A 17,320-nucleotide genomic window follows, 5' to 3' on the forward strand; every position below is an offset into this window, starting at 1 on the left:
GTTGTTTATTGTATAGGTAGTTTTTGCATGAATATAAGCTACAATATGTTTTAATTATAACAACCAAAAATGTACATTCCATCAATAAAAACGATAATTTATTTATTATTGATTAATTTTTCCCATCAATTATAATACTAACTGACCCCGATATATCGGAAAATTGTAGAAAAGTGAGTTACAAATACTGAGGAATGAAATCCATTATCTAAATATTTGTGCACTGTAAACAAATTAGTATTTTCATAGATACAGTTTTGGGGTCTTTAAAAAAAATTATTATTATCATTTATAATCCTTTAATAAAGATTTTTTCGGGTATCCGTTATTTCAATTCACCCTAAAAGTTTTTTAGATTTAGATTTTATACAACCCCATATTTTGGAATTTAAAAAATCTAATTTCTTTAGTTCAATATTTGACTATTTATTCCACTTTTACAAAGGTCGATATCCGCTCCAATGTGAAAACAGTTACAAGTGTGTCCGCATTCAACAAGAATTTCGAAAACTACCCCAAGTCGAACTAGAGGGTATGCGTATTATTATCGACGAAATAGTTTGTGAAACGACCGCCGTACGGCGTTAAATTCGCCGCCCTTTCGAAGCCCGATATTCAGTTAAAATCATACTTTCATACAGACTTGATTTTTTCGTGAAAATTTCAAAAATTGTTGGTGAAAATTGGTGCGAATATTTCAAATTTGTTTTTCCGATATTAGAGGTAAATATATAGGCAAGTTTGAAAACTTTTATGTAGTACGTGTTGCAGATACAATAGTTAATATTATCTAGTTAGAATTTTACTTCAAATTGTGTAGGTACGTGTGATAATATATTTTTTTCTTTAGAATTTTTTTAAAATTCACAACAGTAATATACTGATTATAAAATGAATCTTTTTAACAAGGTTTACAGGATATTATTCAACAAACACGTAATGATAGAATTGGGTCATTTGGAAAAAGTTTGTGCTATAAGTCTCACCCTTTACTATCCAGTAGGATACTATACTTTTTCTATAACTATTGAATTAAATTTGATTTTTTCTTTACAAAATGAATTGTGAATCTAAAACAGTTCTGATAATTAATAGAAGGTTATCAACACAAATCATTGGTAGTTATATTTGCGAAGTAGGCTTGATATTAATTATGATGGAGTCTCCTTAATGGAATTCAATATATTTTATAATTAATCATCACAATAGCCTTATGCTATACCGATTTCCAACCCCCATTAACCAACGTTTGTTGGAAATAATGATATATATGTTGAGTTTCGGGAACTTTTTCCATTGCGTCAAGTTTATTAACACCTTTCTTTTGATTAATTAAAGTTTCTCAAAGTTTTTGTCTATTACAATAATCTAATTTAATATTACAAAAGTCAGTTACCAAATATCTTTCTTTGGGGGCTCGATTAATAATATAGATTCAAAGTGGATTTAATGAATCTTTATTATATTTTTCCCTGTAGATTTACCAGATTTCATCAAATTACAAATACAACTTTCAAAATAATAAGAATCTACATCTAATAGTTCCAAAGTTTGCAAAACAAACATTTAACCAACAGGAAAAAATACGATTCTAGATTATGGTTATCGTCAGAAACTTATTTTGTGCTATCTCTATAATTTATTGGTTCCTATCTGTATATATTGGACATGACATCCGAATGGAAAGAGAAAATAGATGGATATGACTGTCTTGGGCCGTATTTGGTAAGCTGAGACACGTATTTAAGACAGATATACCGAAATATCTCAAACGAAAGTTATTTGACTAATGCTTCATCCATTATGGCTCAAAAATCTGTGAATACAATAAGAATAACTCAATCATGGAGCCATGGAAAGGTTGGGAATGACATTATGAGATAAAATTCGAAGACAAAACAAAAGTTAAGAATGCAATTGAAAGATTAAAACAATTGAAATGGAACAGGGCTGCAAGATTGTCAGATAATTGATATACGATTGAAAAGAATACCTTCCAACTGGATCCAAGATAACCAAGACCGAGAAATGATGCTTATGTCCTACAGTGGATAAGATAGGCTGATAAATAATGGTGATCTAAATCGCAACCAGCTTTCCAAAGCTGTGGTTTAAGAGATTGGGAAACTTTTGAAAAAAGTGGGTTCAACTAAAAATCTCATTATAACTGTCCAAACAAAAACTGTAACTATTTTGTAGAGAATGTACATATAATCAAAAAAGTAACGCTAGCACGGAATTACCTAGCTACAGTTATATTAAATGATTGCCACAATTGTAGATGCTGAACCTAGATGGATGCGGCAACATAACATAATTTAAAAATTGATGTTCGGGTAGGTAATCTCAGTACTATTGCTATTCAACAATTCTTAGTAGAATGCATATTCAAATAGACCAAAATATGAACCAGCACAAACCACATCGAAAGCTGAAAAACAATAAAAAAAACTCATGCTGTTAGTTTTGTGGGATTACAAAGTTTTTGTGTTTTTGGAACTGCTTCTAAGGAACCAAACGATCGATTCTGATGTTTACTGTCAACAATCAATGAAATTAGATAAAGCAATCAAAGAAAAACGACCAGAATTGTCAAATCGAATTATGCAAAGCCTCACACATCTTTGGCAACTTTTGGGGCTTGGCTGGGAAGTGATGCCATATCCCCCATACAGCGCGGATCTCGCACTATTTGATAACTTTTCTGAATTCTTTGAATGGTCAAACTTTCACAAATGAAGATGACCTTCAATCACACTTGGTTCACTTTTGTGCAAAAAGGGAAAATATATAATTGATTAAAAACTATTCTTTGTTGAAAAAAAGTGTCGTCAACCGATCGTCAACGCGCAGATAAAAATAATAATAAAAAAATCTTGAAGTAGTAACTCTCAACAGCCATTTTATTTAATGTTATCCCGTTATCCAGAAACCATTCGTTTCTCCCGATTCCACTGCGTATTGATCCATACAAACTCCCTACACAAAGTTTAATGACGGGAGAATGTACATTTTAATTTTTCCTTTTGCAGGCCATTAACAAGGATATCCACAAAGGATATTTCGGTTAGAACGACATCTTTAACCTTTTAAAAGTTACTATAAAAACAGTACCAGAAAATTCAATCAAATAATTTGAATTTGACTAATAGCAATCTACTAAACGGAGATTGAAATTGACGTTTTGAAAGATTTCTTTTCAATTGTTGGTTTTTATCGACTAAAACGCGATCCATATATTCAATTTTGTCTCAAAGGAGATCAGAAAATGTGTGTCGAAAGTTATAATTCCGTACTCCTCAAAATTCTTCCAGAAAATTATCCAATTCAATTGCGTACCAAGTAAATACACGGAGGTAATTGCTCACGAAGTTCAAATAAGAAATGGGCTAACGAAGTTTCCTCTTTTCCACCGTACATACAAAAGAAGCTTAATGTGCTTTGTGAAAAAGGTCTGGCATCTGATGGCTCATAATTAGCTATCTTGAGATTGTGCGAACGTGGGCATTTTGTTAATTACCACTACTTGTGCTTAGTCAGGTAAAATTATACAATTGAATTAAGTGGGATATTCTCAGTTAAAAAATGTTTGCTCATTACGAATTTTCAACAGATTTTATCTGACGATATTAAAAACAAGATTTTGTTGTTTTGAAACAGTTTTTTTATTCATCATACTCTTCTTGAACGATGTACGATTTCCATTTGTATTCTAATTCATAGAAGATTGTCGAAATATATGTTGGAATAGTCAGAAATCTGAGTAAACTAAGTCCGCTAAATACGGCAGATGTTTTAGTTTAGTTTTTAATTCAATAATTTTAGAAAGGTTATTTGAATTTTATCGAAGAGTTCATTATCTTGACGAAACATGTTTTTTGTTGTAAACCAGGTTTTTTATAATGAATTTTGACTTACAACTAAACCAAAATATCACAGTAATATCCAGAATTTAGTGTAGTGGTAATCCAGTGGCCAGATTCATTTTAAATCTCAAAAAACTAATATTTCTGATTCCTTAGACCTTTTAATATGTTTATGTTTCTAAATATTTTTGAATTTAGGTCTCTTCTGTTATAAAATTACTTTTTTTAATAATTTTTGAAAGATAGATAAAATTGAAATAGGTCAGACATCTAAGTATTTAGAAAATAGACTTAGAGATCATCAATACGATAAAAAAATAGAACTGCACCACTGACGGACGCAAAGACAAAAAGTCTTTCTAAGCATTGTTGTTGAGAAAGACCAAAAATAATCATCCAACGTAAGCATACAGGCTTACTTGTTTTAAACGTTCACTATCAACTCACTCAGTCAAATTCGATGTTTAGTGGTGCCGCAACTTATTAACGCAGCATTAACAAGTTTTATATGCAGGAGCCGATGTTTCTACTGCTCAAATTAAGGGTGATGATCCTTATAAATAAATCGACAGCCCTAATAGCATAATTTTATATTCGACGACAAAACGGTTATTATCACAGAATCTAACATTGTTTTGGGACGGAATGAAGTATGTTTGAGACAGTATTGTCGTTTTTCAAAACTAGTCTGGTCAAATTAGACCAAAAAATGAGAGTGAAGCTACATAAATTGCCATCAAGCTGAAAATCAAAAATAAAATTGTTTAAAATACAATTGAACATAAAATTTGAATATTTGAAAGGTCAAAAAAACGAGTTTTTCGTGATTATCAACAAAACAGTGAGTTTTATCATGAAAATACCTTTGACGAAAATTGTAGATCATAAAATTATCCACAAAAAACGTGTAAATACTTTTTTCCTACGAGCCACCGTTTCTAAGATATAACGATTCAAAAAGTTGTCAAAGTTGTCGTATTTAATTTTAATATTTTCAGCAGTAAACTTTTCTTACAACATTGAAATGAACGGAGACTTGTTGTGAGTATTTGTAAGAAATTTTTACGATAAAACGTTTGGCTGAAAAACTCATTTTCGACCTTTGACCTTGATTAAAATTTTTTCCACTCACGGAAATAATGGGGACCATTCAAATTTTATTTTCAATTGTATTTTAAACAATTTTACCAATTTTCAGCTTGATTATGTAACTAAATTGACCGGATTATACATAATTTCATAGAATAATATACCAGAGGTTGTTGTAATGATAATATTTTGTAATTTGATAAAGCCACTTTTACGAGATGCGACTAATATTATATAGAAATAGTCTCTAATGTGTCCCCCTTTTTTTTATAACCAGTAAATATTTTAAATTTAACATTTTGTAAATAAAATAATTAACATACAATAAGTAATATTTTTGAATGATTTTCTATTTATTTCAGAGTGTATCGCGTCGATATATTGAAACATTCAAGTTGGTCGACATTTAATACCGCGTCGTCGTTTGAACGTACTGCGGTAGAAGTACCTTTAGAACCGGCAAAATTAGCGACTGTGGAAAGTATTGCGGCCCTACCGCAAACGGCCCCACCATTTCGTTCAGCAGCTTCAGACAGTCTTTCACTTCGAATGTCAATTACTTAAAGAGGAGGTTCAGCTCCGGGGATTTGTCCTCGGAGTGCGATGACGGAGATGCTCCCGTGGATCCATATTCCAAACCGCCACCGGTCACGTCGCAACCACAGGTGATCCGCGTAAACTCTTTACTCATAACCTCACTTTATTTTTTTATTACATTATTGCAGTTAAGTAGAAATAAGCGTCTTAAAATGTATTACAAGATATAAAATGATATTGTATTGTTAAGTTTGAAAAATTATCAACTTTTTATCTTATTCTTGAAAAGTTATTATTTTTGTTTTAACGTTAAATCACTGTTATCACCACCGAGTTTATAAAAAAGAAGAACTTTGGTTATTTTATCCAAATTATGAAGGTTTTGTCAGAAATTACACTTTCGTTGACGTCATCCATGTGTCTTTTATTGTCAAGAGGTTTATTCTCGTATTAAACATTCTTCCAGTTACTTAATTGATCTTCCGGAACAGCGATCGCTGTTAATAGCGTGTGATCTTATTTTTTTTTCAGGCACCTCCTCCTCCGCCACCATCGCAATCTAGTACCGCCGGGGATTTGTCGTTAAACTTAAAACCGGGCTCTAAAACAACTTCTGCACCTAGTTCGCCGGCCAAATCACGAGAGAGTCTCCTCCAAAGAGTACAGTCTCTTACTGGACAAGCTCGCGATCAAGGAGCTTCTATATTGGGAGCGGCTGTTTCAAGCGCAACAAGAGTAACTTCTTCGGTAAGTTTAAATTTCCTCAAACGTTGTTTCTATATAAATTTGTGAAAAATATATTGATAAAAAACGGGACCAAATTACACCACATTATATAAAATTAATAATAACATGAAAATAGAATGGTGTACGAAACCAGCTTGGTCTTCAAGATATTTGAACTTCAATTCGTGTCATCCTATGTCACCAAAAAAGATCAGTGACAACAAGTTTGGCTGCTAGATCTATCCAACTATCAGATCCTGAATTGAGATGATTAGCTATTCGAAAAGGAAAAACTGCATTCAAAGAAAATAATTATCCGGAAAAAATGATAAACAACATATTAAAGAAAAGGATAAACAGACTCTACAATCAATTAAAGAACAAAACAGAAACGAAACATCAAAACATAAAACATTTATCCTTACCATATGTACAAGGACTTTCCCAATAATAAATTATCCGAATATATTACTAAATTAAAATCTAAAGCTCCAAAAAAAAAAAAAGGATATTATATATCAAGTGTCTTGTATTAATTCCGACGCTGTCTACATAGGGCAGACATCTCAGTATTTAGAAAATAGACTAAAAGGTCATCAATACGATAAAAAAAATAATTTGAGTGAAATTTATAGTTGTATTTTGTAAATTCTAATAAAACTACAACTGTGAGCTTGTCTATGATAAAAGAAAATTCATCCACTTTACGAAATTTAAAAATATTTTTCTCGTAAAAGTAGCTACAACGCCATAATCCCGAACCGATAAAATTCAGAAGAAATGATGAGAATTCCACACGTTGAGCAATTTATAGCGAATTAAGAGCATTCGTGGCAACAAATCTTATTAACTCGACGCCACGGCGATCGAATGAGGAAATTTCGGCGCCAGAAAATCACAATCAAGTTTTTTCATTAATTTATTAAAGCGACAACTTTTAATATTAAATTTTCGATGTGTTGATATCTAAAAATCGTCGACTACAAAAACGTGAATCATTTTTTTTTGTGTTATTTCAATATCCTTCTCATTTTCGTTCTTTAACGGAAGACTTCTTTTGTATTCCCTTCATCGTTCCTCTCATTATTTGATAATGTGCTTATCATATTCTTCTTTTACTAATTCCAGCACCTTCACCATCGTTTGATCTAGATTTAGACCGAGGAAAAAACTTCTTCTACCAGCGCGATTCTCGAATAAAGTAAAAAATCCCAAAAATATGTTCTGAATTTTTTTACTATAATTGTTTATCCTCATAGCAATCGCAATGGACATATCGAAGGCTTTTGACAGGGTTTGGAATATCAACTGACTAAATAAATTAAGATCGTACAGATTGTCGTCCTCACTTATCGACTGGCTTAGTAGCTTTCTCAAAGACCTTTCCATCCAGGTCGTTATCGATGGACACTCTTCACAAAGGTTTGAGATTAACGCTGGGTATGGGATGGGGTGGAAGCGATTTGATTGCGTTTAATGCAGCAAAGGCTGGTACTGCATAATAATACTAATATATCCTGACATAGTCAAGTGGTCGAATTACTTTAATTATCTTCACCAAATCTTGGAGCTGTCTCTAAGAACAAATACATGGTAATAGCTTCTGATCCTTTACAAGACCCGGATTCGTCTACCTTTGGAATATTGCTCGCTTATTTGGAGCTCGAACTTTAGGATCTTTGGTCCAATACCTTAAGAGAGCAATTCGACTAATGGGCGATCAAGAGTTGACCAGAAACAGCTTCGAACATAGAAGAAAGATCGCTGACCTGAGTCTGTTTTGCCGATACTTTCACGGCAGATGTTCTTTTGAGCTATCCACCTTAAACAGTTCTTGTAAGACCTACTCAACAGGCAGGCTCATGAAAGCTGAGTTTGTCTGCAGAAGCCCGGAACGTCAATTTATTGGTACACCTTTCTTTGCTCAAGATCAATATTCAAAGACATCTACATGAACTGCACCATATATTCTGTACTTTGTTGTTTATCTTTGGATTTCTGCTTTTTATTTTCAGAACCTCCTTTCTCACATCTCTACCTATTTCAAGTTGTCTTTAATTAGTTATTTTGCTTATATTAGTTTAATGTAGATTTCGAGTTCATAAGTTTGTGTTTTTCTTTGAAATTCAAATACAAATCGGTTGTTTACGTTCGCAACTTTTAAAAGAAACCGAATTTTGTGTTATCTTATGAACAAAACTTGATTCACCATAAAATTCAATTCAAATAAAAAATTTTCGTTAGCTAGGTTCATTAATTGTGGGAGATTTATTGTCCCCGAGGAAACCATTTTTGGGGTTTAATGCATCTGATGAATCTGCTTTCTATTAAATTTTTAGGAATTCTCGTGGAAAGTACGAATGTGTAAATGGGTATTTCATGATTTACAGTTCATCCAATAATTAGTGGATAATGTTTCCCTCATTATTTAGACTGTTTATATGAAAATTTTAGCTCTAATCAATTTGAAATTTTGGTGGAAGCACCATAGTTACATAATATGGCGGGAGCGCCAGGTTTAATGTAGAAAATCAGACGTTCGAAAATTTAGTACTTTAAGAAAACTGTGACAAAACATGAAAAAACCAATAATACCAATATCAGAGGCTAATAATTTTTAGAATTGGAAATATGATAACGATAACTATTTTTAGAATAATTCACTTCTACTTAGAACAGGTTTTTATAATTTTTCTGAACGTGTAAAAACTTTTCCAAAAGGTAAAATAAAAATAGCGACTAACAAGAATTTTTGGAAAGTCTACTGGGGTCTACCATTACAAATAAAGTTTGTGTGCGCTACAAAAGATCAATGGTCAAAACTTGAGGTTTTTTGGTTTTTTCTCAAAAACGGTAAGTTCTATCAAAAACAACCCTCAAATCAAAGTTGTAGATCGTGAAATTCTCTATAAAAATGATTCCGATGGTTTTTTTTCTAAAAGTTATCATTCCTGAAATATCGCACTCCACCAATAATTGGCTTTCCGGGAATTTTTGTTATTTTAATATCCATATAAACCACATCAAGGTAATCAAATAATAATTCTGATAATGTTTACATAGAATCTCCATTTTTTTAATTAGAAACTACATCAAGATACTATATAAACGATAAAAAATAGAACTGCATTAATAAACTATAAAATACAAACAAAATTTTTAGAAATTTGAGTGTAGTAACTCAAATTGATAATTGCTTCGTATTAGTTTGTTAAAATTTGTGTTTTGACTGATTTTATTTTGATATTTGGTTATATTTTGATAAAATATTTTATGTATGTATTGAAGAGAATATTTTTGTCAGTGTATTTAATCGAAAATCGATGTATATCCTTCATTTTGACAGGTATCAGGAAGACACTTGACTCTCCTTGTTATAGACGACCAAAACACGGATTGGAGTAAATATTTCAGAGGCAGGAAAATCGGCGAATACGACATTCGAGTCGAACAAGCCGAATTTAGGGAAATCACGGTAACGGCGACAGCCGAGGGTGCCACTGTCTCAATGGCAGTTATTCGTGGAGGCACGAGAGTTGGAAGATCTTTCCGGCCCGATTTCCTGCTAGTGAGTAAAATTGAAGATCTGATTTTAACATGTAAATTTCTATCAGATTATATTCATAAGCAAGATATGAAAATTAAATTAAAATAATTATTAACTTTTAATTCATTTCGAAATGTAACTATTCTTAAATCAATATTTCCGATAATCTTTCTCGTCAATCAGAAAATTTTAAAAGTACGAGCGATATATATGGAAGTAATATTCTAGGTGAGGCAAAATTTGAAAGATGCCGGAGAAGATTACAGAAAATTATTACTAGCTCTGAAGTTTGGAGGAGTTCCAAGCATTAATAATTTGACATCGATTTTCAATTTCCAGGTAAGATCAATAATAAGTATATAGTTTTATGAATCAAATCAATATTTTTCAATCAATCTTTGAATTTAGTAGTTTATTATCCGATATAAAACTTGAGGCAACGAAACATCGAAAGTTAATGTTTCCTTACAAGCTGACTAGTCATCGTACTTAACTTGTCATCACATTTATCAATTTTGAAATTGATAAATACGAATTACAATGTTTCTAATACTGAACACTAAGAAAAAAATTATTTGTTACCATTCTTTATATTGTTACGAAGAAGTTCGCAAAAAGGTTCGGCGAATTCGCGCAGCGCTTTCAATTTCTCATAAATGGCCGAACTGTGTAAGTTTTCTAATAGCAGACGGTTTGTTTATAGTATTTCTTCTGAATCATTTCTAGGAAAATCTATTTATTTATTTCTTTTTGTTCTAAACCAAGAAAATTCTTCTGGGACAGTTATAAAAGTATATATGTAGTGCAGTTAGCTCAGTTTTAAATAATTAGTCGTAGTAAAAAGAACGAATTAGTAAAATTAATCGCAGGAATTATTAAAAGTGATATTTATAAGTAAATTATTATAAGTTAAGTGTAAATAAATTAAGAGACTGTGTTTATTAATTCACCCCACGAATAGGAAATGCAAAAAACTTTACATTGTAAACTTGTAATTTCGAATGGTGTTGAGGACTGTCTAAGATTTTTTCAAAATGCCAACGTTTCGATCTTTTATTTGTTCGTTATGAAGGCTTCAACATTTGAATCACCTCTATGCCATATATGTTATCGATGGGTTTGTAAAACCCAGGTGAAGAAGTCAATCTTGGTATTAATGTCCTTCCTAGTATGTAATTTCAAATAGTATGTGGATTGAGGACTCAAAATAAAACTGTGAAGAATGACATCTGGGTTTTCATATCTATCGAAAGCACATATGGCACAGAGTTAATTCGAATGTTGAAACTTTGATAAAGATCAAATAAAAATTCGAAACGTTGGCATTTTTAAATGTTAATTTTTTCAGGACAAACCTTGGGTATTCGGCCATTTGGTACAACTTCAAAGACGTTTAGGTAAAGAAAATTTTCCACTTATCGAACAAACTTTCTATCCAGATCATCGGGAAATGGTGAGTGATTTTTTTTATTATAAAATTCGGATCAACCATATACTGGTTACTAGTAATTCAAGTTTTTTAACAGTACAAATTGAATATTGATACAGATATTTGTTCAGATCAGTCAGAGGTACATCAGAGGTCTTAAAATATCAGATACTATTCCGTGTGGTACATTTGATGATGATCTTTCTCCGTTAAAAAATAGACACTCTGCGGTTATGTGTTTTTTAGTTAATTCGCAATTGCAGCTGTCACATTTAGGTTTAGGTTTAGCATCAAATAAGTAGCTATAGGTCAATCGCTTACGGCCTAGCACTGACCATGCTTTTAAGGAGTCTTTCATTTCAGGAAATTTTAGTTTTATGGTCGATGGTGATTGATTCTTAATATGTTTCCAAATGATATGAATTGATCGAGAATTTTAATTGGATGAGTTAAAATAATTTTATTCAATATCACCAATATATAGACACAATATTGAGAGCGGTTTCTTATTGGGAACGTGGCAATGAAACACCAAAGTGGACTAACTTTAATATATTTTCCGAATTATGTATTCATCGTCTGGGAAGATTTTCGGTGGTTTTCAATTGTATTAATTCTTGTAAAAATTTTTAAAGTAAATTGAAATTTCGTTCTTTAATGAAAATATTTCCTCCTTAATCACGTTGTACTAATTTTTACCTGGTACATTCTTATTGTGTGGATGATTCCAATCCAGATTTTTCAATGTCATAGAACTTCATTCAGTTTTATCTTCTATTTCTGTAGACTCCACATCATTTTAAGCAATTTTCCAGTAGCTGTTTTATTCATACTTTTTTTTGATTGTCGAAATTAGGATTTTTTGAATAGCATAGTGCCTAATTCTTATATATACCAATGTGGAATTATAGTCCAATAATAACGAGGTTAATGACGTGTTTTTTTTTTTTTAATTATTATTGATAGTTGTTGTAAAATATCCTTTTGTTCCACTGTATACTTTAAAAATATTAACTGTTGGTTTATTTTATAACATATGACTCATATTGAAAGGGTATTGTTATTTTATGATCATAAATTTTTTATTACAAGTTAATTCACCTCAACAAACCAATTTAGCAACTCCAAACAAATGATACTTTTCGATATAATAAAGTGTTTAGCAGTTTTTCAACAATTTTTTGAAATATCATTATAAAAAAAATCAATAGTTTGCACATGCGTGTCTAAATTTCTGTTTTATGGAAAAAACTATTTCTACACATACACCCCAACAAAATGAATTTTATGCTGATAACAACAAGCACACAAAATTATTTATATAACGTCGAAAAGGCACAGCGAAGTAACTAATGTCGTGTATTTTCCATAAATACATATGAAATTAATTTGATTTCTTCCTTTTAACCATTTTAACCTCGGTCTTCCATCTTGCGTCAAACTTTTCCCAGCACTTCTTCTATTTCTGTATTTGTTCTTCTTCTGTTTACAACTTTATCCTTTTTCAGTCCCATAATAGTACAGATAATTATTCGTTCTCAACATTTACAATTCTCACAATAGGCTAGTTAACAAAATTTGGAAATAAGTTCAAAACTATAGCTTAGCATCTATTTCATCCCAAAAATATATTAAATTAAGAACGATTTAATTTAGAAATGAACTTGAAATTGACCGCGTAAAAGGCCAAGACTATCATGGCGTTATTAAAACTTTGTATTCGCTAACCTCAAAATCAGTATTTACATTCCACGGTAGTTAAATACGACTCTCTGCTGTTAGCTTTGTTAAATCCTGGCTTGTTATACCTGTTTTTCAAGATTAAACTAAAAACGAACCGTATTAATTCAACAATAATTGCTGAAAACTCGAAAACACTCTATACGAAAATGACAGTTACAACATGGCGTTTCACGAGGGGCGACGTCACGCTTCCATGCGTTTCTCTGATTGGTGTTTAATGTCACGTGATTAAACGTCTCATTTTGTCGATTTTAATTTCCAAAAATATTATTGATCTTTTATTATTTTAATAGAAAAATTGTTTTTTTGTTTACTAATTTTGATCTATTTAATATCTTGGTAAATTTGATGTATTATATATACGTACAGTTACGAACTAGTCCACTGAGAATGACCCTTAAGCCGGTCCTGCTTCAATATGTTGTCGTATTAATACAAATGCAATAAATAAATAATCAAAAAAAAAAGTAGTAGAAATAAATTTATTCAAATAACAATAATAACTTAATTATTTAACAAAATGAGTTATATTTACATAGTTATTTGAAAAATAACTTAATTAGAATTATAGAATTAGTTCTGATTCGCTAAAGGTAAAAAAAGTCTTTGATTAAATACATTAAATCAAATTTCAAAACTTCAATTAACATTTAAGCGTTTTCCTCGTTAATTAATACTGTGCAGGAAATCATTTTCACACTAGTTTATCTGAATTTATTACTTGGTTTTTGTACAACTGCTAAAAAACATGAAGATGTGACTGTCATACAATTTTGAGATTTTGTTTCGTCTTTTGCAGTGATTATAAATTATTATTTGAATACCATGCGACCAATTCAACTGGTTTGAGTTGTTCAATAAAAGTGAAACACACCAATGAACATTCTGCGAATATTTTTTATATATCAATTGTCAAAACTAGTGAGAAAAATTCAAGTTGAATCTGTGATTGCGAGCAGCGGTGATGGTGCTATTCCTTCTCCATTCTTTCGTACATGTCGATAGCAATCTAGTTTTAGCCCACATACACGATTGGTTATTTTGACGAAGACATATTCCCTGGAAATATAAAAAAAATAAATCAATATATCCCAGATTTGATTAGAGTATTTGGTTAAGATACCCCTCAGATGATTTATAGATCGTGTACAGTTTTCAAACAAAAGAATTAGTTCTCAAAATTAATCATGTCTTCCATATATTCTTTAATAAGAACTAACCTTAGTAAATACTGTGATAAATCAATAATTCTAATGAAAATAAAAACTGAAATTTCAAAACTTAGATCTCAATAAATTCTTCACGCATTGTTTGGTGTAGATTTATCATCTTGATCATTATAATTCAATGTCTAATATTGTTTTTTCCTCACAATAATCTCATACTGAGAAGGCATTCAACCAATTTCTAGCTATTACTGTTTTTTTTTTAATATCTGACCAAAATTGCGTCAGTAACTTAGTGACTTAATGAGAACCAGAATGACTTGGGAACCGAAGAACTAAAATCTTGTTTTAGAGCTAGTATCCTATGAAGGGATCGAGTGCTATTCGAATAAAATTAAATTTTTGAGCGTTGAGATACTCACTTCGTTGGATTCGCAAGAATTCCTCCAAGTACAACTATCGATTTGTCTGTGGCATCTTCCGTAGAAACATCTTCGTATTTTGCAATTACATCCATGTCTATAGAGTAATCTTAATCCTTTCTTCTGTCTTTTCGTCAAATGTTGCCACTCAGTATGAATACCGCACAAATTTACTTGTGCTCGTAACGCGTAGATTCGACCTAACAACTATATAAATCACACGACGAAATTATAATGTATATAATGCCAATACCTGATAAAACATAAGTTTTTCCAATATCTAAATTGACTCCACATAGTGAATCTTGCGCAGCTGTCATCAATTTTCCTGATTTCAAAGCTATTATTGCTTTTTCCGATGTCTTGAATTCCTTTTTTACTCTAACTTTATACACTCTTCTGTCTCCTATTATGTGTTCTCTCTTCACTCGAGCCAAAATAACTGAAAAAAATCAAAAGTAAACAACAAAAAAAAATCAATATTCTTGGTTTAAATATCTCATCCATTGATTATATCAGAAAATTTCTATGGAATCAACATTTAGTTCACTTGAAACTATTTTCCTTCAATATTTTTTTAGAAATTTGATATCTAGCTACTATTTCAATTCCTTATTGAAAAAATCTTCATCCATTTTTTTTTCATCGTCAAGTTTTTTGTGCCTACTGATCAATTTGGTGTTAAGAGGTTTGCGATTTAAATCGACGATTTGTATGTTTGTAAATAACTTTTTTTCCCAATTTTTCACTACTTTGGGCGATGAGACTCAACTTGTCGACGACAATATTGCGAGAAAAAATTATATGTGACAATAACTCGACTATAATAAACTATAAAATATGTAAAAGGTATAGCGAACTATTACGTTTCTATTTTTGTTCCGACCAACAACATAAATAAAGCTATTGAATGGTCTATTACTCTCATAACAATTGGTTATAACTTTAAATACTTCAGTCAACATCAACAATCGACAATACAAACGAAGTAGGTCAAATTAAATGTTGCTTCTATCCAATTTTAGTCGGGCTGTTAATATTTTACTCGTTTCGAATGCTTCTTTTACGATCGCTAGGTTGGGAGAATGCAGATCAATTCGATTTTATTGAGACACGGAAACATTAAATAATTATGTTTTCAACGATTTAAAAATTGAATGAATATGGAAAGTTTTTTGCGCTAGTTTTCCGAACGCAATCACGGTCGTACATACCGTAAAATTGGGGCATACATTTAATATTGCATGATTATTTGGCTGCCTAAAAGATTTTTTCGAGTTAGATTCCGCGTCTATGAGATCGTAATATGCGAAAAATCATGGATCTATGGCATATAAACTCGCTAACCTAAACAACCATCGACTGTTTAGTTTTTCAAGTTGAGCCAAATCAAACGAAAGTCGGACGCGCACGAAACACTTCTAAGCAAATGGCCGCCTGTTTTTCCGGACTGGATTTCATTAGAGCCACGTAGAATGGTCAATTATGAATGGTACATCGGGATTTGTTTGCCAGAAAAAATCAAGGAAAACAATCGAATCATTCGCCACCAAGCTTCCACACATCAGTTCAAACAAAAACGTTTTGGAACAGTCAAAACATCGACTGATAGGTTATCAGCCGTACAGTCTTTGTTTGGCACCCAATCATTTCTTCTTATTCCCGCAGATCAAAAATAAATTGAAAGACGAACGTTTTTGTACACCTGAAGAAGCGGTTGATGCGTTCAATTGACATATTTTGGATGTACCTGAATCGGAATAGAAAAAATGCTTCGACAATTAGTTCAAACGCATGCAAAAGTGTGTATTGATCTCGAGTAACCCTCGTAGTACATATAAAATTATTCAGACAATAGTGATGAAAAAAAAAAATAACTAATAATAGTTGAATACATGATATGGTGATTACATTAAATATTATTCTACATAATATTAAGAGATATTTCTCAAGATATGTTGTAAATTCCAAAGGGAAATGTTGTGAAAAAAATTAATAAATTAGTTCGTTTATAAATGTAGCAACGCATAATTATCTACATCTTAAATTGTATAAATATTTTAATTATCCTTGAATATCCCAAACATATAATTATCCCAATAAATTTCAATCCGAGTTTTATCCATTGCAGACACAAACTATACCGGCAAATTAGTTGGGAGACGTACATTCATAATCTGAAATTACATTTCAAGTACACAATTTAGATTTACGTCATAATATAAAGTAAAAAATTTAGTCTCGACAAGACTGCCTACGGGATTAAAAACGAATATATAAGACTGTAAGAAACAAGTTTTGTTCATAAATAGACAGAATGTGGGAAAAAACGCCAAACCACAGACAAAAATTCGAAATTTCCTGATTCAAAATTAATTATTTTTCGTTGGAATATAGTTAAATATTTTACGTAACAATTGAAAGTTAAAAAAAAAAGGCCAATCATACAAGTCTTTAATTTGGAATACTGGTAACAAATGCTGGTTTCTTTTTTTTTGAGAGATTGTCAAATTATGCCGAACAAATATTTTCGACAGCCAAATTTTCATGCAATATTGAATGTATGGGAGTGGCACAAATGCCCAAATATCTTGCATTAACAGTTTTTAGCACAGTATCGATCTTCACGAAATTCTGAGTACGTTCAACATTAAAAATGTCTTGCCACATTGTATTCTAAAAAACTTACGTTACGCTGAATTATTGCCGCAAATGACTAATTCATTTCCTCACCCTTAACATGCTAAGGACCCAAATCAATGATTGATGTGCCCGTTTTGCAAGATTTATTGGAA

General features: G+C 31.3%; 2 protein-coding genes across 4 annotated transcripts in view; one reads left to right on the top strand and one right to left on the bottom strand.

The window, feature by feature from the left end:
* LOC130891792 (synapsin) overlaps nt 1–17,320 on the top strand; it is a 65,270-nt gene that overhangs the window by 899 nt on the left and 47,051 nt on the right. The window contains exons 2-7 of the mRNA XM_057796756.1: nt 5,318–5,349; nt 5,398–5,620; nt 6,024–6,239; nt 9,565–9,786; nt 9,994–10,104; nt 11,114–11,218. Coding sequence (XP_057652739.1) covers nt 5,318–5,349; nt 5,398–5,620; nt 6,024–6,239; nt 9,565–9,786; nt 9,994–10,104; nt 11,114–11,218 — 909 coding nt within the window. The remainder of the gene's footprint in view (nt 1–5,317; nt 5,350–5,397; nt 5,621–6,023; nt 6,240–9,564; nt 9,787–9,993; nt 10,105–11,113; nt 11,219–17,320) is intronic.
* The window catches only part of LOC130891397 (tissue inhibitor of metalloproteinase), a 37,394-nt gene continuing 33,888 nt past the window's right edge, over nt 13,815–17,320 (bottom strand). For all 3 annotated transcript variants that reach the window (XM_057796117.1, XM_057796119.1, XM_057796120.1), the window contains exons 3-5: nt 14,779–14,967; nt 14,526–14,725; nt 13,815–13,996 (exon numbers count right to left, since the gene is read on the bottom strand). In XM_057796117.1, coding sequence (XP_057652100.1) covers nt 13,856–13,996; nt 14,526–14,725; nt 14,779–14,967 — 530 coding nt within the window. In that variant the 3' untranslated portion in view covers nt 13,815–13,855. The remainder of the gene's footprint in view (nt 13,997–14,525; nt 14,726–14,778; nt 14,968–17,320) is intronic.

Source organism: Diorhabda carinulata, chromosome 3 (genome assembly GCF_026250575.1).
Source record: "Diorhabda carinulata isolate Delta chromosome 3, icDioCari1.1, whole genome shotgun sequence".
NCBI lineage: Eukaryota > Metazoa > Arthropoda > Insecta > Coleoptera > Chrysomelidae > Diorhabda > Diorhabda carinulata.